The sequence below is a fragment of the Ictalurus punctatus genome, chromosome 18 (genome assembly GCF_001660625.3).
Source record: "Ictalurus punctatus breed USDA103 chromosome 18, Coco_2.0, whole genome shotgun sequence".
Classification (NCBI taxonomy): domain Eukaryota; kingdom Metazoa; phylum Chordata; class Actinopteri; order Siluriformes; family Ictaluridae; genus Ictalurus; species Ictalurus punctatus.
The window spans coordinates 19,991,594-20,018,586 of NC_030433.2; the positions used below are offsets into that span (position 1 = coordinate 19,991,594).

The 26,993-nt window shown below is 37.8% G+C and overlaps 2 protein-coding genes across 6 annotated transcripts; one reads left to right on the forward strand and one right to left on the reverse strand.

The window, feature by feature from the left end:
- gpat3 (glycerol-3-phosphate acyltransferase 3) lies at positions 1-20,171 on the reverse strand. 5 transcript variants are annotated; one of them, XM_017492958.3, is made up of 13 exons: positions 19,930-20,171; positions 10,780-10,982; positions 9,927-9,993; positions 7,695-7,989; positions 6,866-6,940; positions 6,609-6,698; positions 6,429-6,522; positions 5,705-5,820; positions 5,501-5,556; positions 2,821-2,906; positions 2,281-2,409; positions 2,122-2,201; positions 1-1,465 (listed from the first exon to the last, which is right to left on the reverse strand). In XM_017492958.3, the coding sequence occupies exons 2-13, from the start codon at positions 10,924-10,926 to the stop codon at positions 1,333-1,335; spliced, it is 1,368 nt and encodes a 455-aa protein (XP_017348447.1). In that variant the 5' UTR covers positions 10,927-10,982; positions 19,930-20,171; the 3' UTR covers positions 1-1,332. The 5 variants fall into 5 exon arrangements, with proteins under 5 accessions (XP_017348447.1, XP_017348445.1, XP_017348448.1 ...); XM_017492956.3 differs by lacking the exon at positions 19,930-20,171 and adding an exon at positions 16,479-16,663; XM_017492959.3 differs by lacking the exon at positions 19,930-20,171 and adding an exon at positions 16,503-16,662.
- On the forward strand, positions 19,410-26,100 carry abraxas1 (abraxas 1, BRCA1 A complex subunit). Its single transcript, XM_017492961.3, has 9 exons — positions 19,410-19,713; positions 20,696-20,786; positions 20,921-20,957; positions 21,049-21,115; positions 22,318-22,514; positions 22,658-22,777; positions 23,283-23,367; positions 23,449-23,563; positions 25,306-26,100. Exons 1-9 carry the CDS (start codon positions 19,627-19,629, stop codon positions 25,686-25,688), a joined length of 1,182 nt encoding a protein of 393 aa, XP_017348450.1. The 5' UTR covers positions 19,410-19,626; the 3' UTR covers positions 25,689-26,100.
- The last annotated feature ends 893 nt before the right edge of the window (positions 26,101-26,993 follow it).

A 26,993-nucleotide genomic window follows, 5' to 3' on the forward strand; every position in this document is an offset into this window, starting at 1 on the left:
TGACAACAAAAGTGATTTATCTCATAGCGATAAGTTGTGATCACAGGACAGATGTACTTGTTACATAATGTACTTGTTACATAATACAACAACACAAGATAACATTTAAAAGAACCTGTGATATTTAAACAATTCACAAAGGAACAGTAAAAAAGCAAAGAAGACTTCATGTGAATATCAGAGAGCAGCATTTCAGACAGCATGCACTGGATTTAAAATCAAAAGTTAACTGCAGGGTGCTCTAAAGAACAAAAAACAAACAAACAAACAAAACAACAACAACAATGTCCAGCTTTAAAGGAATCACAAATAAATAGTTTCTTATGTAACTATACATGGATAACAAGCATGATGTGACATTCTTTAATTAATTGAAAAACAAAACTGTAATAATTGACAAATTTCTGTGGTATAACATAGAACTAAACATGTGGGGACGTGCTGTGATAGAAAAATAATCAACTTTGGGGTGGTAACAGTAACTCCAAATAAAGTTGATCAAAAAAAAAAAAAATGTAGCTATGAATATCTGTATCACCCAAAATCTTTGTGCAAATTGTTTTCTCAAACCCGCATCCAGTTCTTCAGTGATGTTATACAGATGTGCTGTAGTGGTTTAGTGTTTTAGACTTGGTTCAGGTCTCAAATGACTCATTGCCATTTTTTTCTTAACCAGAAAAAGTTTGCGATATTATTCATCTGTGTTTTTTTTTTCCTGCCAAATTATGGCTGAAATTGTTTCATAAAGTCGTGCTCTACCTTCTAATTAACAGAAGAACGTTACTTTGCGTTGAATTTTAGAACATCTATTTTAAATCATTGTTTAATCAATAAGGCACAGCAAATGACCATTGGAAAAAAATAGCATCAGTGAATGAATGTTTCCACGGAGACATCGTGATTAAATTAGGCCTAAACAACATACATTTGCCCACATCTAGAAAAAAAAGAGAGAAACGACGGCTGGCAAGTCGGCTGTTACAATTTGCTTAAAAGAACTGACTCAAAGCGCCAACTCGATTACGGACAACACATGCTGATGATCTTGAAATTCAATGTATAAATCGCTGCTAATTTAAAGCAACTATACGAAAGTCTGTGTGTGTGTATTTATGTCAATTATTTCAGGTGAGATTGACTTATGTTCATTTTATAAAGGGGAAAAATTACACGCATTTCATTTTTGAAGTGATTCTTTTAAAAACTTTGTAGATACAGAGAATTGGCCTGATGTGTTCATATGTGATGCCTGAATAAATCACAGTCTTCGGGTGCCTGTTTTCTGAGGCTATAAAAGGACTAGTGAATCTATACAACTCGGTCCACTCAGGTTCACTCGGAGTCCAGAGAACAGAAACCATGGACGCATGTCTTTCCGTCCTGTCCAACAATCATACTGCTGTACATTTTCTGTTGCTCCTCTTTATACGACTGCTTCACCTTGTCTCGCTTCAAGCCTCCATCCCTGCAACACAGCCCGTACAACATTTAAAGCAGGACTTCAGCACAAAAAATATCCTCTTTACCCCAAAGTAGTAGCTACAAGCTTCTTATACTTATGTCACCTAGTTTCTGGAACCACCCAGACCCAAAATATACTTTTTCATCATTCTGAATATGCAAGTATAAGATTTCAAATGATGGATATTTTACAATAAAAGAAAAAGGTGTCTGCTCCAAATATCAACAGTTAAATGGGCTGGTCAATTACAAATGACAAACAAATGTCCTAGTTAGGCTAGTACAGCTAGTTAGCATCGCTGTGGAGTCAAATGATAAGTATAATTTAGGTATAACTATTTGGGGATTATGTTAAGTTTCTGCTGTTAACCATCATTTAAACACATAAATTGGAGAATTTAAAGAAAAACCTGGAAAGCGTTCAATCACATTAACTAATTGTTACACACTGAAAAAGTCTTCTGGCTAGCCGACATTGTGTGAGTAATCAGTTCATAAATGTTCTAAATTTAACTCTCAAAAGTATTATAATGAACCAAGCACACAAGAAAAAATATATATATTTCAAGCACCCTGGCAAGAGTAGCCATAAATGTTATAATGTTAGCGCTGTTGTTGTTCTTTGTGACTATTTTGTAGAGGGAATAACTGTATTCTCACCAGGATAGATCGACCAGGCCTCCCTGCCGTGCTATAGCTGATTTCACTCTGTTGGCGAAGTCTACAGCGTCCTCTCCGTCCTAATAAAAGAGCCAATCAGAACAAATGTGCTAATAGTAGCTAAGCACTCATTTCCATCATCACATTTTCCTTTCCTACCTGGCGATTCATAGGCGGAAGGTACCAGACGTTACACACTATGGCCCAGCTGGTCATCATCCTGAGGAGGTAGCTCACCATGTTGTACTTTGCACTGTTCCAGAAAGCATCTCCAAACTGGGGGTCATACTGAAAGGGAGGGACAGGGAAGGGAGAGACAGAGAGAGAGAGAGAGAGAGAGAGAGAGAGAGAGAGAGAGAGAGAGAGACAGACAGAGACAGGGAGACAGAGAGAGACAGAGAGAGACAAAGGGACAAAGAGAGAAAGAGAGACACACACACACACAGAGGGACAAGGAGAGAGAGAGAGACACACAGAGGGACAAGGAGAGAGAGACACAGAGGGAAAAGGAGAGAGAGAGAGTGAGAGAGGGACAGACAGACAAACAGAGAGAGAGAGATAGGGACAGAGAGAGAGAGACAGACAGACAGAGAGAGACAGACAGAGAGTGAGAGAGCGAGAGAGAGATGGACGGACATCATGGTGTCAATAACACGGCTTTAATTGAGTTAAAATTAAAAGGTCTGGGACTACAGATACCTTTATCGCTACAGGATAAATCGTCCCTCCGATGTCAAAACTTCCCTTTTTGAACATCATGACAGATGTGTTATTGATGCAAGTTCCTGTCATAAGGGGAAACCAAAGATGAACATTTTTTAAACAATAGTTCAGGCAGAAATTCATAAATCGTTCACAGGAGCATTAGCACAAGAAATGTGGTGTTCATGAAATTCCTGCTATGTGGAAAAATCTTCACATCCTATGACTCACTGCTGAATTTGTGTAAATTTACATGCAAGGAGACTAACTAACATGAACCTGGACTGACTGGCTTCAAATCATTTAACTGGCAAGGAGTTTAAATCACTTACTTATTTCAATTACACACACCAATTTAATGAACTTTGTGATACTCAGATACACATCCATATATTAAACCAAGAGTAACCATTCAGTTAGGACAAAAGTAATGGAAAAGTAATATAAAAGTCTATTTATGGTAGCCGACGCACTCAAAATCCACTGAGCTGCGTTACTGGAAGATCTAGTGTACACCATATTTTGTAGATGTTCTTTCACTATTTAGCTGTCATTTTGTCATTTTCAGCTCTGTCAGCTTTACCTTTTATGGAGTTTTGTGGGCGTCACTAAATGCAAATCAGCTGTGCCATGAATGCACTTGGTAACATACGCACATGAGTAGAAAGATAATCAGCTAAACTTTTCTTAATCTGATGGGAATGTTTCGTATATCTTGGCCATAGTCTGACCATCACTAATCTTACAGTAATGATTTGTGTGACTGTGGCTTTAAAAAGGACATCACAGAGCTAAAAAAAAACAGTCACATCTTGAAGTTGAATCACTTACTTACTACATCAAATAAAGAGAACATTGTCTAGCTCATAATACATGGGGTAAAAAATTTACACTCATCTGTATTACCTCAACCGTTCATTTATTTTCTCCCGACTCTGCAGTCCTTCAGTGCAAGAACTCAGATCTTATTACTGTTTTTTAGCCTTTGACACACAGTACAATGCAGTAACGCAGCCAACTCCGAACCCAAATTAATGCTCCTGGGAAAATGTTCCAAGTCTTTCAGCTCAGGTAGAAATGCTGAAGCAGCAGTTCTGGATAAAGCAGCCACCTGCAATTACTGCACCATAAAGCTGCTCTAATCGATCTTTTAAAAGAACATTTTGGTCAAACTATCTTTATATGCTGCTGACTAGGAGTAAAATAGATGCTCTGAGGAAAGAAAATGGTCGTTCTGCCTGTCCTGGGCTCTGTAATCATCAACTAACAATTCAACATTGTCCGGTCCAGCTGTATTAACCCAACAGTAAATGCTGTCTATTCTAGCAAAAAATCCACTGTCAACCCCAGCTTGATGACTTTTGCTCATGATTTTATTTCACTAAAGTGAATCCTAAATCAGGCTATGAAAGGTGGTCCTGGTGTAATCTAATTCTGAATGTAATAGTTCAGCAGTCGTGCCATTTCAGCGTTTCTACATTGTAACAGTGCAGTATGCTGGTGTAAGTTATCACTCCAAAATACAGTAAAAGTGTCTTCCCTATAAAAATGGCTAATGTGCCAATCAACATATTAATCTTTAATGACCGACAGTTGTGTAGGTATTTTGAACTCTCTGATATTAACTGACTGTCCCTGAAAGCCCCCCTCCCCCATCTCACATTAGAAATGTTTTGGTCTGTGTTCTTATCTCAACTCAATTTTCCTGCTTGAAAGATGTGCTGATGCAGCCTCAATTTCTGTCATGGTAAAGGTAAGAGTTCATTAATGTGAACTCTGTCAGTGAATGTTTGATTTAATGAACATTAAACGAGTACACTATATAGTTAATCAGTTAACTATATTTATTTAAGGATGCTCAAAATGGTCAAAATCCTCACGTTTTCAGCCGAAAGAGGCACGAATGCAGGAAAAAAGGCTGAAATTTTTACAAAAAATAAAATGACCTTTAATGAAGCATCAAATCTAACACTTGAAAAAATATGTTTGATGGTAATGCTAATTAGGAAGTGATTAAAGATGCTGTTTAAGCTCCTGCCCTGGTCAACGAAGACACATTCAAACAGTGTAATCAAGCCAGTCCAGTTAAAAACTGGAGTGTGTGTATATACAGGGTTTTACTGTAACCATCCGATGCATGAGGAGAAAAGCTGCCACTGATCTGTTTAGATTTGTAGACACTAGAAGAGTTTACATGCACACCTTAAGAGATGTTGCACAATCATGGGGCAGTATGTGCACCTAGTGGTCAAAAATGGAAACTGCAACAATTGCTAATAGAGGTCCACTGGGCCAGGAATTCCACTGCTCAAAGTTCACTTTTTCAGTAGAGGAGGAGCATTGGACAAGACAATTAATGACAGGGTTGCCAGATTGGTTTATATTTCTGCTCACCATGGTTGTAAAGAGAGGTTGTTTAAGATACTGTAGCCTTCCTGTCAGCTTCCTGTCACCTTGATCTCCTAAATCTGCTTTTAATCTGACTGCTTTGTTGTTGAAGCTCTATAACACAAAAATTTCACTCACCTTTTAAACTTTTTATCCTGTTTAAACCGTGATGTGACAATGTCTAAATTGAAATCTATTCTTAGCTAGAAGCACATGAAGGTACTGCTCTAATAAGGCATAATTCAAAGAATGCAAGATACTGTATATACAGGTCCATAAAAATCTTTACCCTCTGGGAAGATAAGAATGGGCAACTTGGTTTTATCAGCAACATGATTTCTCAGCCTGCAGCGCAAAAAGGAACAGAATTTGTTAAAAACACCTAGTTAGTTCATGTGAGTTTGTCACTAACAGCTCGGATTACAGCAATAAAACATTTGCATTGTGTATCGATATTTTTTTTTTACTGGTTCAGCATGATTTGTTAAGTCACCTTTTGGCCACTGCATTGCGATCCTTCATCTCCGACCTCTCAAACCACACATGTGGACAAGCTCGCACTATTGCCCTCTGGATGACCCCCAATATTCCGCCATGAATCTGACCCACCTATAGACAGAACAGATTACAGACACCTTCATAAGTTGCTCGATGTCTGCTTGATTTAGCAGTTTCTAAATACTCATGACACCAAAAGGTCCTGTTCCCTGAGACAAAGGTCTGCTCCTGTCACAAGGTCTATAAGTTCATATTCCTGTCTTGAGACGTACATGCTCTGCTCCTGTCACAAGGCCTACAAGGTCATGTTCCTATCTTGCATATACGGCATCTAACAGATGCCAATCCTGAGTCCAACAAGCTCCTATCATCCTGGGGGCTACAAGCATCTGCTCCTGTCACAAAGCCTGCAAGATCCTAATCTTGCCATTCTAAAGCATATACGCTTGTGCCTCTGCCTTTGTCTGATCTAAAAGCACCTGCTCCTATTCTGAGGTCTGCACAGTCCTGTCCTGCCATTCTGAGACCAATTATGACCTCCTAAGACCAACAATTTTTTCTGAGGCCTACAAGCACCTGCTCCTATCCCAAAGCCTACAAGCTCCTATTCCTAACTTGAGGCCTACAAGCTACTGCTTCCATCATGAGACCTACAAGCTCTTGCTAGTACTGAGATCACATAGAATTAAAACTCAATGAATCCCATTTGATAGCCCTACCATGGCATAACATCCATCATTCGCCAAAATGACGATGTCGATTGGAGAGGTGTGGTTTGCCACACAGATTCCCCCTTTCTTTGGGCGGTTTTCTCTGAAATAATAAACATACATTACATCAGCATTTAGAAGGATTGTGATTGAAAAAAGTAAAGAGGGGGGATTAAAACAGTTACGCACTTATTGTGGTAGTGGATGGTGGCTGCCAGTCCTCTGGCACAGATCCTGTAGCAGGTAAGGTGAACCAGCTCACTGAGCCAGTCTTTCACACTGAAGGAGACAGATTATACTATTAACACGCAGTCCAACTTCATATAAATCTATTTGTCCTGACAACTAGCCTGTGAGTTAAAGTTACTCAGTTGCTGGTCATCCATTTGAAACATTATTCATGGGCAACAAACACCTTGTTCATGTTATCTTTAACCAAAAATTACCTGCTGCTAGGTAGCAGACCTACAAGAGATGTGCCAACCACCAGCCAGCTCAGTCCAATAACAGCCAAGGTGACCCTGTGCATTCACAAAGATATCATGTGGTAAAAAAAATAATAATAATGAATAAATATAGACATAAACAAGGGTTTTGACTGAATGTCTGAGAAGTAGTAAATAACTAAGTGATACTTCACTTAAAATGTAGAGTTATTATCCATCACAGTTCGCATACTTTTAGTACATTAATATTAATATATGGCAAACTTAATAAGATGTAAACTAGTTAACTATTATGCTGCAAAATGAAGTGGAATTACATCATTTTGACCTCTGTCTGTTTGACTCAAAAAGTCGGGGGGGGGGGGGAAAAAAAAAAAAAAATGGACGCTTTTCCTCTGTCCAAACACCAAAACCTCATGAACTAAGCCAGCTAACATTGCCTTCTGAAAAACAAACTGTGGTCAATGTTATAGATTTAACCAACTAATGTGTCTGTATTAGAGAAATGGTACGATATTGAATGAGGATGGTGTGAGCACGTGTTGAACTCAGGGTTGAGGCCACCTTCCTGAGTTTCCAAGTAGGAAGGGGCATTTGTTTTTTTTGTTTTTTTCCTAAACAAAAGTGGAACAGAGCATTAATTCCTGATGTAGAGAAAGGTCTGTGGCTGTTAGAGGCCACTGAGGCTTGAAGGCATTTGAGTTGTAAAACAGCCAGTTTGTTTCTTGGAGGATGTCCTGTACTGAATTTCAAACGTTATATTGGTCATTTAGTGCATTATGTAGGGTCTGATGTATGATATATTACGAGATAATCACAAGATCCTCACCTGAGTGGCAGGAGGACACAGTAGCGGATGAATACACCCAGACCCCATATGATGGTGACTCGCACGCTGATGTAGTGGAAGTTGTTGTTGGTGCGAGTCAGAAGATTCCAGGAAACCAGCTCTTCTGATGTGAATCGCTGAGTGACTTCATCCTCCACGATGCTCTCAATGCCCTTCTTGCAAAAATAAAAGACATCAGAGAGTGTAAAGTCGCCCCCGCTGAGAGGTTTTGGATGAGAACGCCGCAGTTCCCCAATCTCTTCTTCCATAGAACCATCGTTCTTCTGGATAATTCCTGAAATGAACAGCAATCCTTAAAACCCAGCACAGAATACCAATGATTTCCCATAGGGGTCTGAAAATGAAAGTAATGGAAGCTAATAGCCACCAGTTAGCACAAACTTCAAATAATAAACATGTCTTGTCTGATGGACTACATTTGGGTAAAGAGGACATTAATTGCACTAAATTTCTGGGTGACCTAATGTAAGATATTATTATAATGTAAGCAAAGCTATTAGAGGTGATAGAAATAGAATATTAAGAAAAGAAGGAGACAACAGTTATGTGGTCTTTGCAAGGTTTTTGATCTCATGTAGTTCTCTTGTGATATTTCCTTCCTGCTCTGCATACCAAACAATGTAGGTCTGCTACAATATATACTCAATATAAGCATTTTAATTCAAATAACAGCCATCTTCCTTGCACTTACAGTGGTGCTTGAAAGTTTGTGAACCCTTTAGAATTTTCTGTATATCTGCATAAATATGACCTAAAACATCATAGGCTTTTCACACTAAAAGTCCTTAAAGTAGATAAAGAGAACATAATTAAACAAATGAGACACAAATATTATACTCGGTCATTTATTTATTGAGGAAAATGATCCAATATTACATATCTGTGAGTGGCAAAAGTATGTGAACCTTTGCTTTCAGATTCTGGTGTGGGAGCAATAACTGCAACTAAACATTTCCAGTAACTGTTGATCAGTCCTGCACATTGGCTTGGAGGAATTTCGGTACAGAAGAACTTTAACTCTACAATAACAATTACTTTTAGGACTTATGTTGAAATCTGATTATGTTTTAGGTCATATTTATGTAGTCAGAAATGTAGAAAATCCTAAAGGGTTCACAAACTTTTGTAAAAGTATGTGTGCCATATTCAACAAAAGTCTAATCCTATCTGGGTTACAATATGACAGTGTCCTTTAATGAAAGGTCTCTGGAGATGATCAGTGTTTCTCAAGTTGGTTAAAGTTCAGCTGAACTTATGAAATCATTGATTTACTGCAACATTACATTTGTTTGGTGTGGACTATTTCCAACTAACAAACTGTCAAAGAAATGATTGTACCTTAATATATAACATATTTATATTTTCATAATATAAAAATTTTGTGGTTTTCACATTAACAAGCTCCAGACTAGAAATGCGCATCGTTACTGGGATCCTGCGGAATCCACCAAAAAAAGTTGCAGGAGCAACCTGTTTATTCTTTCACATGGTCAATCGGATTATAAAGCTTGTGAAACAAAGGCCACATGTGTTGTTATAAGGCTATTAAGTTTCCAAAACTATTGCTCAATTAAAGTGACCAGTCAAATAGCAAACTAATAACTATTAAAACTCTAGAATATATGTAATAATTGTGATTTCAATCACTGTAACAAAATGTACAAAAATCATGGACCCCCTAACAATGCGTCATGGACCCCAGGAGGTCCCTAGAAACCAGTTTTAGAACCAGTGCATTAGAAAATATAGTGGGTGTATAGGGTAACAAAATAATTTTGTTTGGATTTAATAATACTTCTTTAATAACAATAAGGTGTTGCAGATGAATGGACACAAAATCAAAAATCTCCATCTAGCATTAAAAAAAAAAAAAGATCAAACCAGAGTTCTATTTTTTTCAAAAACAGTTCTACCTATAGGAACACCTTCAGGAACGCAGAACCCTTAAAACCTCCAAAGAACCCACACACATTTTGTCTTAGCCACACTCCATGCAACTACAATTCATTATTTTTTTAAGATGCCATTCAATAAAAAAAGCTTAAACATCTCTCACAATTGTTTCACAATCTGGAATTGGACAGCGTGTTTTGTTCTTGATCTTGTTATCCATAGAAAACCTTCAGAGGTTCCCTCAGAGGGACAACTGTCAAGAGAAGAAATCTTAAGGTTCTTAGGTTTTATATGTTTTGCCAGTAAAAACGTCCTCACCATTGGGGAGATGTGCTGGCAGTTCAAGCTGTTCGTCTTGCCCTCTCTGGATCCTCCGGGTGGCCCACTGCCCACAAAACAAGTTTATTTTTGGGTGACCTTTAACAAACATCCTAACACACTGGGTATAGCATATTACATCAGATATGGTACAGATACTGCAACAGATACTTCAAGGGGTGGTGCATGGTTTGGCAAAATACTGATTGTCCACAATTTCCTCGTTACTCAAATGTAATCGATAGTTGATCAGCCAAAAGATGCTTGGTGTCTGATGCCTGATTCAAGGGTATTGCTGCTAACTAAGTAACAGAAATTACTGTCCTCTCAAATAGTTTTGAGTAAATCTCTGCCTTAAACCCCATGCAGTTCTTCAATGATGTCATACATATGTGCTGAAGTGGATTAGGACACAGTGGGACTTGCTGTCATCTATAAACATGAACTAAACTTCACAGAACACTATAATGTTATGAAGAATACCATCAGGGACAACAGGAATAACTTTTTTTCCCCCTTTTTAAGTCGGAAGTGATGCTGATAATAATACAGTCACATTTCTACAATGGCTGTTTAGCAAAATGCTTATTTTAGGCTTGTATTGCGATTCGGACATTTATTTATTTATTAAGATTTTGGCTCAGATAGACTTACAATCAAGAGTCACTCACCCAACATGTCCTGGCTGGTTGAGTACATTTGGGGTAAAGAGGACGCTGTGGACATTTTGTTTTTGGCCAAACTAAAAGGTCTAGAGTTATATTGGCTTTACAAAGAAACAGTGGCATGCTGTACACATCTGATTCAATTTGTAAAGTTCATCCAAAAGCCCCTGAGGTGTGCTCAGTTTTACCTCCAGTGTTTTGACGAGCACTTTAATGTAGAGATCGGTGAAGCCCAGCGAGACCCCAAACATGGCAGGGAAAACGATGAGCCCCAACAGTGCGCACATCCACATCTGGAGGATCCCAAACATCACATCCCAGCATGTAGCCTCCATTTTACTCCAGGCTCCAGCCAATCAGGCAGTGGTGGAGCACGCTGGGGTCAGCTGACCTGCACAGAGAGAGAATAACCACATCACTTTATTTCTCCACAGCCTTTCTAGTCTCTAGTGTAGCATATATTAAATATGTACTATATAGATGACGTGTAGACCAGATTTCAGAAGACTAAAGGGTACGTAGGAGGTAGTGGATTGAAACAATAACAGTGACAGCACAACTGATAAGGTAAATATAGAATGATTTATATACAATTAAGAGTGAGGGAAATTAAACAAGTACAATAGATATATAATAATATAATACCCTAGGGTGCACCCTCCAAGTTAAGCCTAAGATTATATATATATATATATATATATATATATATATATATATATATATATATATATATATATATATATATATATATATATATATATATATATATATATATAGAATACAACAAAACTTAAATAAAATAAAACCACATCCAGAATTAAAATGTCTTTTTCCCAAAATCGCAAGGGACCTGTGAACGCAGTTTTGGGCTTGTCTGCTTCTTCGACTTCAATCTGATAACCAGATTTAAGATCCAGCACAAAAAATCATTTTTGAGCCACTTAAAGCTGAAAATGTCTCCTCAACATTTGGTAAGGCATATGCATCTTTCACCGTTTGGAGATTCAACTTCCGGTAGTTGATGCATAGCCGGACATCGCCATTTTACTTTCTTACAACCACTATGGGTGAAAAAAAAGAAGATTCTGACTCTCTGATTACTCCACTTCCCAGGAACTCTTGGAGATGTTTTCGAACAGCATCTAGGTCTTTGAGATGTATCGGTCGAGCTCTGTGTTTAAACGGAGTTTATTCGATGCAATGTTTCAATTTTTGAGTGTGTCCGAAATCTAATTCATGTTGAGCAAAGACCTCTGGCATGCTCTCAAGCTTTTCAGTGTTGAGTTCCTTCCACACTTGGGGTAGTGGGGAATCACTAAAGTTGAAAAGAGGTTTTGACTCTCTTGATACACTTTGTTCTTTTGAATGTACACTCTGTACAGCATGTAATTCAGCAATTACACATTTTAGTGGTACTGTCACATTATGCTGTCTCATTTGTAGGCACAACTGGTAGATGGCAAGGCTGATGTGTTGGTAAGGTAAATAGACAGCTTTTAACTACTATCCCACCAGGCAAGTATGACGTAGCTGGATGCTGCACTACAACCCATTTATCTGAATGAAGCCCATGTGAGGTAACTGACCCTTCTAACACTACTGATTGCCCTGCAGGAATAACTGCATGTTCTTTGCTTTGAGATCTCACCAACCCAAGATGACCATCAGTGGTTTGTTTTTGTCTTAGTTCTAAGGTTTTTAAAACTACCCTGTAACCAAAAGGAGAAGGCTGATGGTAAGAGGATTTAGACTTTGAGTACTGTTCATAGAGCACATCAAGAGTATTTGTTCCTATTAAAACTAGGGATTCTGTGTGTACCTTAACATCTGGCACAACCAGTGCAAGAGTTGGCACTTCAACATCATTCTCAAAGAACTCTGGGAAGGTAACATTGATTTCAATGTAGCCCTCGTAAGGCACAGATTGACCGTTTGCACCTTCGACTTCTAGTAAATCGTCAAGGGAATGAACAGGTTGTTCTGATAAAGTGTTGCTCATAAAAAGACCGGGAAACTGTAGTGACCTGTGAACCAGTTTCAAATAAGCAACTACATGGTTTACCTGCTATATTGACTTGTGCAGTACATTTTGTACCAATTAACCCTTTAGGTAGTCTTGTTTGTTTTTCAGCTTTTTGACACTTTAATGCGACATGACTCAGTTTGGGTGATTTCAAATTCACTTCAGTCCCCGTCTGTCCCACGACAGGAACTGGTTCTAGTTTAAAGCTGCAGATGAGTGACTATTTTGGGTTTCCCACAGGCGTTGTTTATATTTTAACTGCTTGTGCTTGGTGGCAACGAGTACAGAGTTTGGTTCATTATCACAAGTGGATGCAATGTGACCATCCTCACCACAGGTAAAACAATACCAGGGCTTAGGTTTGTCAGTTTGTGTTTTGCTGGTGGTTGCTCGAGGTTGAGAAACAACATTGCTTGGCTTTCGTTGCTCTTGTACGGGTGTGGTTTCATTTGTTTCCTTCTGGAATTCTCTCTTTGACTTCTGGTGCTTAGCAGTCAGAGCTGTCAGTTGACTATGAAGATCGGCGATCTGCTTCTTCAGCTTTTGTGTTTCAGTGGTAAGAGACACTACATCCGATTCCCTTTCACTGGCCCTGTGTGTGTGAGAGAGCACACGGTGTTTGGAAGCACATAAATGTTGCTTCATGCGGGAAGCTTTTGCATTGTACTTGTCTTCTTCAGTACGAAGGAGTAGAAGCAGCTCAGCAAAGGATGGAGGATTGATTTTTTTTCTGTTCTAACTGTAGGTCTGCAATCAGGTTATTATCCCAACAACCCCTGCAAAATTGCTTGAGAAGGTGTTGGTCTGCTTTCTCAGGATTAATACCACCTCGTTTTATTGTCATGCTCAAAGCTACTTGTAGTCTGTGCAAGTAGGCAGATGGTTTCTCACCTGAGTCTTGTAAGGTACTCATGAACTTGGCGAAAAGTTCGTCTCCATCCTCAACGGTTCCAAAAGCTGAATCTAACAGCTGAATGTAAGTTGAAGGTGGAGTTTCAGGACTTAAATGTTTGATTACATCGGCTGGTGGTGGCAAGAGGCTATCAAGTATCCTTCTAGATCTGTGTAGATCAGACACTGCTGGGTCTTTTAGAATCAGTTCAACGTTAGACCGCCATGTGTCATAGTCTGCTTCACTATTGTGTCGAGGACATTTTCCTGAAAATGCTCTGAGCCTCATAGATGCACTTAAGTGAGGAGTTTCTCCACTTCTCACTATATGTTCTACTACCACCTTTTGGACTTCAGGCGTGGTAAGTACATGTGTGGTGAGTACAGTGGTTTTGTTCACATTTGAAGATGTTTGTGGTAGTTGGGTCTCAACATAAGATGTTCTAGGAGCTGATGCAGGTGTCATGGATGTAACCTCTGATGATGGCTCCGACAACACCTCAGGTAAACCAGCATCATCTTCGGACTCAGTGGGAGTGACAGCCTCACTCATCTCAGTGAGCATCTCCTTGAACACTACTTCAAAGTCTTTACCACTACGTTTTGCAACTTCCTTCAATTCATCAATGTAACTCTGGGTGGCGCTGCATCCTACCTGCTTTAAGTAGACGCTCGACAGAGATTTTACATGATAAGTTACATTAGGATCACTTGACGATTGAGGAATGTAAGGTAATTCGGGCTCAAGAGATTTTAGGGCTGATCCACTTTGAAACTCGAGTATTTCGTCTCGGTGAAACGGTGAACCGGGTTTACTAATAATAATTTGTCTAGCAATAGAACCATATTTTTTCAAAACATCAATTAGTTCTTCATCTACCTCTGTTCTAATTAATCCACTGATTATCAGTGAGTTTGGAATTTTAAATTCCCTGCTCTTCAATTATTTCCATGTTATTAATGGTATAATAGCTTTCACAATGGTATGTATGTTCAAGATTAACTGTTATTAGCTCAATAGCACCACCTCCTGGCTGGCTCGCCGAAATTGTAGCATATATTAAATATGTACTATATAGATGACCTGTAGACCAGATTTCAGAAGACTAAAGGGTACGTAGGAGGTAGTGGATTGAAACAATAACAGTGACAGCACAACTGATATGGTAAATATAGAATGATTTATATAAAAATTTAGAGTGAGTGAAAATAAATATGTACAATACATATATAATACCCTAGGGTGCACCCTCTAAGTTAAGTCTAAGATAATATATATATATTTTATACACACACACACACACACACACACACACACACACAGAATATAACAAAACTTAAATAAAATAAAATCACAACCGGAATTAAAATGTCTTTTTCAATGTCTCTGCAATCTCTTTTACTCTGAATGAAGGCACTCATCTAGAGTATTTTCATTTGTAGTCCTTTGCAGAAAAAAAAAACCTAAATAATATAAAATAAAAATACCGTCCTTCAAGACACAGTGGTTCTGGTTTGGTGGCTCGCCATCAAACTGTTGAAAAATTGGTGTAAAGCTAGTATTGTTTCGACTTTTGGTTAAACTCTTTCAAACAGTTAATTATAGTATATAATTATAATTTAGGCTTTTTCTATTTTTTTCCTGTCTCCTTTTCTCTCCTTGCTTTGGCTGTGTTTTTTACTGTCTGTTTACATTCTGATTTATTTTTAATTCATCTATATTGTTTTAAATTCGGTTTAAAATATTTATTTATATACATTTTCTAGTGGGCTACACCAGCTAATAGAAATCATAGAAGTGATGGTTTTGTACTGGTGTGTCCTATTAGCTTAGCATCACACTTCCTGTGTATATCATGTCCTGTAAACGTCTGCTCATCTCTAATGGTGGCGTTGTAGGAATCGGTTGTAATTTAACAACAATTCCGTGGACCTAACTCATTTCTGCGATATTCATCTCTGTTGACAAAAACGTCTTAATATTCATCGTTCATAGTTACCTTCATCCAATGTTCTCAAATTGGTTTCAAAGGGGGTGGCGATGTTAGTTTCTTTCAGGGTTTTAAGAAAATATACTTTTATTATAGACATTATTACACAATTATAGTTAGTACAAGTCTAATTGCCTGGTCTCTACAATTTACCTATGTAAAGCTTAGAAACTTAAAAACACAAGCATACACAATGAAAACTGAGGTCTAACGGGCAATAAAAAAATAATGATAAAAAATGTAATAATTAAAAATAAAATGAATAAAACAGACCTTGCCAATAATGTGCTCAATATTTAAGTAATAGTCAATGAAATATATGTATAAAATAAATTTCTGATCATAAGGAGTTCGGTGCACTTTTAACAATGAAGATGGATCCTGGATTGAACAAACAAACTAGTTCATTAATTTGATAGAAAATCACCCATTTTGTGTTAGTAACTAAACACTTAAAAACAAAGCATACATAATGTCAATTATGTTCCCAATTAACAAACAACTATTTTAAGATAATCAGGTAATAATTGGGGACCAACAACAACAAAAAAGTCTAATAGTGCTAGTAAATATAATAATATAATATAATAAATATAATAATATGCTAAATGAATGCTTAATATTTCTTTTTGATCTGTAACGTAAGCAAGAGTGCATGTTTAGAAATCATTAAATCCGTTAAATAAAGGGTGCGTAAATTATTTTATGCATTTATATGTCATTCTTACATAAAATTCCTACCTCCAGCCAATCCCCCTTGTAAATTGCTACGGTTATATCGTTTCCGCCGACACGCCAAGTTAACTTTAAGTGTTTGTGACGCGTTTTGAAACATCTCATGCATTTTATTACGCATTTTAGACCTTTTTAAATAGACCTCGTGTTTTATGTCGCGTTTATCAGCTGATGACACAAACCGCTAAGATGTAAACACCGTAACGTAAACAACATTACACCAAAAAAAGAAAAGAAAAGGCCATACCAAAAACGTCTCACAGTCGCCTACCGGAATCGTTTTCATTCTTCATACCGGATGTCTGTTTCAGCTTCGAACTGTTTTTTCTCTCTCTCTCTCTCAGAAAACAAGTTTTCACTCTGGCCAAAAAGTTAAAATCCTACATTTTCAGCAACAGGGTAGAAATGGTGAGAGGAACAGAGCGCCTCCCCCTGTTTCATCATTAATGGTTTCACCCGTCCAACGTTCAGTTCAGGCCAACTTCCAGCTGGTGGAGCTGCATCATCATTATTATTATTATTATTGTTGTTGTTGTTGTTGTTGTTGGTATTTGTATTTTTCTCCAAAAACCTAACTGCTCTACTACTGTAGAGTCAGTAGTCTTTTTGCACATGTAGTTACAGTGCCATCCACTAATATTGGCACCCTTGGTAAATATGACAAAAGAAGGCTAGGGAAAATTATCTTTATTTTTTAATCTTCAGAGCTTTTGTTAAAAAAAAAAAAAAAAAAAAAACCCTCTGCTCTCATGGATATGAAACAATTGCAAACAACACACAGGTTTATAAATAATAAAAAAAATCTTTGTTAAATATAGGTCTAGTTAGTTAGTTGCGTCTCGGGGTCAGAAAGTCTCCAAAACTACAATCCGATGTCACCTACATCACCACAAGTCGTTTGGAAGGGTTTCAAGAAAAAAATCCTTTACTCTCATCCAAAAACAAACTCGCGCGTCTTCAGTTTGCCAGACACTACTGGAACTACAAATGGGATCGGGTTCTATGGTCAGATGAAACCAAAATAGAGGTTTTTGAGGCAGTAAACACCACAGGTGGTTTTGGCGCACACAGAGAGGTAGCCATATGGAAAAGTACCTTGTGCACACGGTTACACGTGGTGGTGGCTCTTTAATGTTTTTGGGCTGGACATTTTGTTAGGATACATGGGGGGGGGGGGGGGGGGGTGTAAGGTTTTAGACTGGCCAAGTCAGTCACCAGGCCTTAACTCAACTGAGCATGCATTTCACCTCCTAAAGAAGAAACAAACAACAACCGAAAGAAACTACAGTACAATCTTGAAAAAGCATCACAAAAGACGAATGCAACAGTTTGGTGATGTCAGTGGGTCGCAGACTTGCTGCAGTTATTGAAAGTAAGGGATATGCAACCAAATATTAAGGGTTATTTACTTTAATTTATTTTAAGAATATCTGTTCCAATATTTTGCGGTCATTAATTGGTCAATAATTGGCTTTACCATTAAAATCATTTCAGATGAGACTATATATATGTATAACTGTAGAAAAATGCCTTTAGTTTAAGAAATCTTATATTATTATTGTTGTTGTTCTTCTTGCTGTTGTTGTTATTGTTATATTTTATGTACATTTTAAGCCTTTTATATGCTATAAATGCCTTATTTATAACCCACACTGCCATAGACATCAGCTTACTCAGGCTGGGGCATAACCAATCTATTCCTGGAAGCTGGTTATTTATTTAGTGTGGTGTTCAGGGTTCAGGACAAAGTCACATTATTTGCATCACAAATTGCCTTGGCAATTACAGCATTTTTCTCATGCAATAACCAAACAAATGCGAAATGCAATTCAGGATCAGGTGTACAAGGAGAACCTGGATTCACTCTCATATTATATACATGTTTGGCATTAAGTTGCAGTCTGAGAACTATAATTCTGCACCAAGCAAAGAAAGATGTGATTTTAGTCAAGCTCTGTATCCCAAATCTTTATGTAAGTGCACAATATAGGGTACAAAAAATGATGTCAGAAATTGCATACTAAAACAAACAAAATCACTTAAACACTACTATTCAGACATGCATCATTTAGTATAGAAGTAATTGGATTAAAAATAATGATAAACATTTATCATTGATAATTGACTTTTCACACACACACACACACACACACGCAGTATATATCTACATATCTACTGTATATATACATATATACACACACATACTGCATATATAGCAGTATATATACACATTTATTTCTTTAATTATTTCTTCATATCCTGTTGAATTCATTTGACCTTCGATGATTCTGATTAATTTGCTATTAATTTGCTCTAAAAGTAGTTTCAGCTGTATCATAATTATATTAATGCATTTGGATGCACCACATAAACTAAGGCTAACAATAAACAGATTGTTTTTTATTTAATTGTTGTTATTTAACAAAGAAAAAAATGCAATATCATTGATAAAGTGAAATTTCCTGTTTGAAGTTGTGTATGTAAGATTTATGGAAGAAGTCTCAGGTGTCAGCACTTTGTAATAATCAGGACATTTATCTGACATGAGAACATCTTCAGGAAAGAGGTTTTGTTTTTGTGACTTCAGCAAGTTGTATTTTTTTTGTCTTAACTTTCAAAAAGAGGAAAAATAGAGAACAACTGTTAATAGTTGCTATAATGTACGGGATAACAGGAACTAACTTGTTTTGCTGACATTAAAATGTAACTATATACAGGTAAAAGCGTGATAGGTTGTTCGTTAATATATTTAAAATTGTAAATGCTGGCAAACTGTTGAGGTATAAGGGGAATAAAACTCTTTTGGCTATACTGTTGTAGTATAATCAACTGCATGGTGGGAATGGTATCACACCACACATACCATGTATTATTCCTCACTTAAATCATGGTAATAATTTGTAAAGACATAAATAACCGAATGAATGAATAAATAAATAGTTTGAAGGCAAAAAGAAAATAATCTATTTATTTGTTCTTTATTTGCTTTTTTTGTTTTGGGGTAGTTTTTATGTTTACTACCAATTATTCTATAATTAGAATAATAATTACCAATTATTCTATAATTAGAATAATAATTATTCAATTATTCTCACATACTATACGTAGTATACAGCTGCGCGATGTGTAGTTTATGAATAGAGCAGATGTTACTCCAGGCCACGCGGTGGCGCTACACCGAAATCACTGTAAACAACAATCCTCATCTGAGCGGAGAAAATAGAGACGATAGTTCACACTAAAAAGTTTATGAAGATGTTTGAGAGTGAAATCGAGCTGTGTGCTGTGAATATTGCAGTAGGATAGCTGCTGTCGATTCGAAATTGACTCGGTGTCCTTCGGGTTTAATAAACAACAATAAACAAACGGAAATAAACGGTGTTAAAGGCAGCGGCATGGAGGAATATAGCACCACTGTGAGGACATCCGGATTCGTTTTGAGTTCGTTGATGTTTCAGCATCTGAACAGTGACTGTGATGTGGTGAGTTTCTAAACCTGGTACTACACTAAACACTGAGGTTAATAAGAAAAGCTGTTTACGCCACTGAAATTGGAGTGCACAGTCTTTACAGCAGTTAAAGACAGACATAAGTGGGCTGTGTCGTTTTATTATATCATCGGAATCTCTCAGTTAAGATCAGCTGATGCATTTTAAACCACAGGACACAAAATAGACGTGATCTTTCACACAACTCACCTTCACAGAGAGTCGGCTCGGAGTCGGCTCAGAGCTCTGTCATTAGCACGGTATCGAAAACGACAAAACCTTGTGCATCTATTCCGTTTCATTTTATTTGCATGGCGCTTACAACAGTACGTGTTGTCACAAAACGGCGTGATGGAAACCTGGATGAAGATTTAGATCCGTAATGAGCAAGCCAGAGCTAACAGTGGCAAGGAACAGCACCCTGACTTGATGACTGCGGCCAAACCAGCCGCTCTACCCGAAACGGTTAATCTAACCGCACATTCATTTGAGGGGCGCGGCTTTTAGACACTTAGCGGTAATCGCACCGAAAGCGGAAACCGAGCGTTTGTGAGCTCCTACAAAACCAAAGCAACTTAATATATATAGTTTGTATATATATTAATTGTGTGCTCGTTTTGTTACTTATTTATTTGAAAAGGATCATTTTGTATAAAAGTTAATTAGCTTTAGTTTTGTAGGCTCGTGTCTAAAAGCCACGCCCCTAAATTTACCGTTCGGCTAGATTAACCGTAATTTCTGGAAGTGCGGCTGGTTTGATGAAGAACATTAAGAGGGATCAGACTCAAAGGAGAGCCCAGCCTCTTCTGGGTGACACTCGATAGCGGGATTAAACATCTATTTATCTCTTCCACAAATCAAACAGTGATCTACTAAGCGTGTTGAAAGGTTGCTCAGTAGGAGCATATTGTGAATAAGTGTCCTGGGATAAACACAGGACAGTGCTGAGTGTCTGTGTTTTGTCTGTGTCATCTAGGAGGGATTATTACTCGGTGAGAGTGTCGGAGAGGAGAAAAGCAAAATCACTGACTCACAGACGGATCACATACAATTCGTGCACACAATAAGTAAGTTGTGCCTACCTGATGGTCCCTTTCTTTCGATGGATGTTGTAGACGGGAGCTGATGCAGGGTGCAAAGCAACAGATGGGTTAAAATCAGTCATTTTATACTCTGGGATTGTGCTGCTTTTCTTTTTCAGATATTCAAAAACACATCACGTGCAGGAGTACACACAGGTACGCCAAACCCTCTCAGTACTGCTCAGCATTAATCTGCTTTTTGCTTCTTCTTTTTTTTCATAATAATTCTTGATCTTTTTCCTTTTAGCTTCTACAACAACACCTGTGAAGTGGACAAAGAGAAGATTAGACAGGTTCTGTCCAATCTCAAAGAGGTATCATGAGTATTATCAGAGCTGTTTCTGAACACCTACATGCACTACCAGTCAAAAGTTTAGACACACTCATTCTTTATTAAAAAAATTTATTTTCCACTTATTTGAATAATAATAAAGTCATCAAAACTCTCGAATAACACAATTGGAACTATGGGAATTAAGTCCAAAATAATTTAGTATTTTAGCATCTTAAAAGTTTTCCAGAAATGTATTCTTGGTGTTTTCTTGACCGATTTCTTGAGGAATTCCCCCGAGATACTTTTTAAACGGTATTAAAGGTGTTCACGCCTATGCTGAACACTTATTGGCTGCTTTTCGGAATATTTCCCCCCCCCGAGTCGTACATTTAAAAAATTATATATTTTTGTAAATAAAATGTTAGTTTTCTAATGAAAGAGATGAATATGTCTGCACGATTTATATTTTTATCTACAACACCGATTTCAAATATTTAATCACACCTTCAGATTAAAAGGTTTTTAAGATCATGAGAAACATTTCAGTCGAGTGTCCACAAACTTTTAACCGGTAGTGTATACCAGAGTGCTTGTAGACTCTCGATTCTGATTGGTCAGAAGGTGTTGAATAATTTTCTATAACAGCAGATCTGATAGTGGTGCAGCTGCAAATCATAGTAATGTGCTCGCTCGAATAGGTTACTGGAGCAGTAACAGCTCAATCACAGGGACTTGTACGGCAGACGATTCACATAATCAAAAACTAATAATAAACAGATTAAAACAAAAACATGTTGCTACGTTATAAAGGAAAATGTAAAAGTTTTTGGTGCTTCGCAGTTTCTAAATAACATGACAAGCTGGGTTTTTTTTTTTGCATTGTTAACTCCACAAGAGAGAAAAAGGAGAGGCTGGTGAGGAAAGAAATATCAAATTCATGAACAATTTCGTGCAATTGCGCCAATTCAAATAGTTTTCCACAAAAAAGAGCATACAAAAATAAATCCGTAAGTTGCATTGCAAATTTTTTAAAAAGCCACAACAAAATCAAGCATTTTTGGCCGCAACAATCACAAAAGAACTCTGCGAGATCCTGACGGACTGACTAGGGAATGTTTTATAGGAAAATAATCATTTTGGGGATGATATAATTTTCCATTGTGACTATTTTTGTTATTATGTATCATAATTATATTATTATATATAATAACTAACGTGTTTTTCCTCTTGTTTTGAGTAAAGGAGAATGTGATTGGCTGGTATCGGCAGCGGAGGAACACTAGTCAACAAATGACTTTAAAAGAGCAGTTGGTTCATCAGAATTTGAGGAAGCTGCTGCCATACCAGGAGCTCGTTTTCTTGCTGCTCACGCCGTCTGAGGTGACCATGTCGCACTCCACCCACCGCCTCGAGTACACAGCCTTCATATGGAGCGGCAGGTCAGGACAAACTGCTGCTCACTTTATAATACAGGATCCAGTTCAGCCAAAAGCGAAGAACGTTATTTGTTCAGCCCCACTTGCTTTGATAAACAAGATGGATGGTTAAGTCTAATGCTTAATGAACTTTTTGTGTGTTTCAGTCAGTACAGTAGTATCCCAGTCTCGGTGAGCAACCTGGGTACACTGGAGCAGCAGGATTACTGGAGAGTCTCTGCTACATGTCCCGCTCTGAGTCACTGTCAATCCATAAAACAACACAGGTGCTGTTAAAAATAAATAATTAAATAAAAACAGGCCCCAGTGCAAATAATAATAATAGTTATGAACTGTGGTGGTGTTTATTATTTATTGCTACTATAATATAAGTGATAACAGCAACTAAGATGTTTTGTGGATATTCCACACCATTAAAAGGATAAAAAATACAATGTGTCATTCTTTAATTAATAAAAAATTGTTAACGTTGGCAAGTTTCTGTGGTATAAGAGGAATAAAACACTTCAGGACGTGCTGTTTTAGGAAAATATAAAACTTCGAGGTGGTAACAGTAACTCTGTAACTCATCACACCACATCTTTGTTGATTATTTTCCTGTAACTGCGCTCCTCATCGTCCTTCTTTAGTAATTCATCGTCTCATCGTCCATAAGGAACTAACGTTAGACTGAGTGAGACAGGGGCAGGCCGTAGTTCATCATCAAGATCTGCTTCTGTTTCTGTTTGTTCTCTGCACCAACAGTTTACATTTTATTTCTCTCTCACTTAGAGCCAAATTCTTCTCTTCGGAGCAGGATCTCCGAGAGGTGGAGAAAGTCAACGACATGAACGACGCCTTGTTAGATGAAATGAAGGTAACTGTCTAAGGTTTTCTGCGTAGTTCAGCCAGTACTACACCCAGCCTCTCTCCTAAACAGCGATCCGTTTTGTTCCAGAGTGCGTGCGTGAGCGTGGAGAAGAGCGAGCGGCGCGTGGAGAAGCTACAGGCCGAGATCGCAGAGCTCAGAGAAGCCGTCCGAGAGCGGGTGAACAAAAAGCAAGACAGTGACAGTAAGACCTTCTGTTGTCTTAAGTTTGAGGATTATATCCAAACAGGGCTTAGTGATCTAAAACTGCAGGTGTAACCGCACACATAATGACCTGTTGCCATTTAACCTAATTGGTTGCAAAATGTTCCTCCGGCTGTTTCTTTTTAGTAACACTTACTTTTCCAGTAAGGAAAAGTCAGCGCAGTTACAGTTTCCAGTAAGGAAAAGTCTTGCGGCCATCAAATTCAAAATGATCTTATTTTTCCCCCTAAATGGTACATTTCCTCAGTTTAAACATTTGGTATGTTTTCTATGTTCTATTGTGAAAGACATATGGGTTTATGAGATTTGCAAATCGTTGCATTCTGTTTTTATTTACATTTTACACAGTGTCCCAACTTTTTTGGAATTGGGGTTTAAATTGTGATAAACATAGCCACGTTTTGCATCTATTTTTTTCTCTCTTCAAACCTCGAAACATGAGTTACATTGAATTTAATAATAAGGCAAATAATAAGTCAAACCCGCAGATTTTCGTGTACTCCTCGGTGCTGAAGACTTTCCCCTGCCTAAAAAAACTTAGTTCCAGCTTTACCTCTGACTTTTACAAAGCACTTACACTGAACGCTCCTTCCATATATGTCAAATAAATGTTTCCTTAAACGAAACTTCACCATGTATTTTTACGCGAGTTTTGAGATATCGCATAGAAAACCACTGGATGGAAACACCAGATGCAAATAAATTCCTCAGAACGCGCATAAAAAACCGTATGCGCTCAGTCGAGGCGGATAACGTTTTTATTCGATAGGAAGACAAGCTACGATGGAAACACATTTACCGAATAAATTCCTCGATGAGCGTCGAAAAGCCATGTGACTTTGCCTCAACACATCATCCGATTGGATAATTAGCTCAGGAGTAAACTGGCCTGGTTAGTTCGGTATAACCGGACTAACCAGCGGACCGGTCTCGTTGCACAGCATCTCAAATGTTGTTTTTGTTGTTCTGAAATGTCTGAGCCAAAGTCTGTTATAGAAATGATTTGCGAGCTCTAACTTCCCAGAACCGTCTCGCACGATTCCGTTCCCAGATATCAGGCATCCTCCTCCGATCACAAGATAACGTGGTTTGTGATAGCTTTTTGTTTGCGTGCTCTGAAGCGCAAGTCATTTATTATATGGGAGGGAAAAAAGAGCTACAGTAACTTCCCCAGTTACAACAACGTCCATTTGTATTGATACTTTTGCGCCAGTTTCGCCGGAAGTGACGATTTCGTTCTCTTGAACACACGTGGGACGGAAACAGTGCTTTATTCACAAATGTTTTATGCAATATTCCAATTTTCCGCATAAGTTCAATTTGCAGCTGGGATGGAAACATGGCTAACGATTACACATTTTTTTACACATCTGTTAATGCGCAGCGTCTGCCGTACAAGTCCTTGTGAATGAGCTACTTACTATAGAAGCAATAATGCATTAGAACAAAGGCATTAATATACAGTAAACATGTGACTTACTGCGGCTGCACTACTGACAGAGCTGCTGTTTTAGAAAATGAATCAACACATTCTGACCAATCAGAATCCAGAAGCGCTGTCGGATAATAAAATAGAAATAAATAGAACTGTACGGCTGCAGTGTAGATTAGCTTACTGTAACATAGCATAACGCTGTTTGTCACAGACAATATTATTATTTTTATTATTATTATTATTATTATTATTATTATCATCATCACAGAACTCTGGTTGTGTTTCAGCCGTAGAAAGTTCTTCTCATGAAGGACCCAAGGAGAACGTCCTGCTGTGTGCGGCTCTGAAAGCGCTGTTCCCCGACACGCCGTCATTATGCAGCCGGACTCTGAGTGTCGAGGGTTTCCCCGTCCTGCACATGTGCTGCACAGAGGAGCACGGCATCGACGTTCCCTCCAGACTGCCGCTGATGCTACTGCAGTGTGGTCACACCACGAGGAAGAGGGGCTCGGGTAACAGGACAAAGGGGAAATTTCAGTCCGCAGGCGTCTCACGGAAAGGTAAAAAGAGGAAGGCGGACACAGAGCTGAGCGAGCCGCTGTCCGAAAACGGGTCTGACACGGAGGTGGAGCTGAGCAGCCCGAACCAAAGCAACTCCCCGGTGTTTTAAAGACTTGTTTAGATACAAGGAATAAAACACAACCGACAGGGTGGTGTGATGTAGCAGAGTTACTGTTACCACCTTGTAGTTGATTATTTTCCTATAACAGTACATGGAGTATTTTATTTATCATGGACCACTGCCAAACATTAATTATTAAAGAAACACGCATTATACTTATTGTTTTATAGGTACATTCAATATTGTGGAAATCCCCCTAAACAAGGTATTTCATGTCTCTGTAAAAAAATATATAATTTTTGTATACATTTTAAATCTGTGTAGCAAATTCTTCATGCTTTTTTAAAATGACTTCCTGTTTTTGTTCACATGTAGCTCAGTGGATGATTTATAAATTAAACATCCACTTAATCAGCATGTGCCATTATTCATTCATTAAAGATCAAACTACCTGCTGTTAGTCACAGTTCTGAAATGTTCCCTGATTAATAATGGATGAATTGTCTTTCGTCTTTACATATGTAAGTAGTGTAATAATGCACGTGTATTTATACAGTCATGCCCAAAAGTTTGCATACCCCTTGCAGAATCTGCTAAATTTTAATACTGTTAACAAAATAAGAGGGATCATAAAAGTGCCATGTTTTTTTTTTTTTTTTTTTTAGTTTTGTCCTGAATAATCTATTTCACATAACATATATGTTTACATATAGTCCACAAGATAATAGCTGAATTTATAAAAATTACCCTGTTCAAACGTTTACATACCCTTGATTATTAATACTGAGTGTCGTTACCTGGATGATCCATGACTGTGTTTTTTTGTTTTGTTTTGTGATCATTGTTCATGAGTCCCTTGTTTGTCCTGAGCAGTTAAACTGCCCACTGGTCTTCAGAAAAATCCTCCAGGTCCTGCACATTCTTTACTTTTCCAGCATCTTCTACATATTTGATTGATGCTCAAGAAGGCAACACCATACATTAAAAGCTAGGGGGATGTAAACTTTTGAACAGGATGATCAGTGTAAATTGTTATTTTGTTTAAAGATCTTTTTTTCCCCAACTTAGTACTGCCCTTCGTATATTAAATTAGATAATTATATGCCTCCCAGAAGACAAAACACTAACACATATTAATGTACACCGTAATGTAACATGTACACCGTTCATCCTGTGATCCCTCTGATTTTGTTAACAGTATTAAGATTTAGCAGATTCTTCAAGGGGAACTTGGGCACAACTCATTAATTCATTACTAAATTCTGGACCGCAAAAATGGAGACACAAATAACTCATTTCCTATCTATAACCTATTAGTAAAATACATAAGGGTATTACAAATCCAGAGGATAA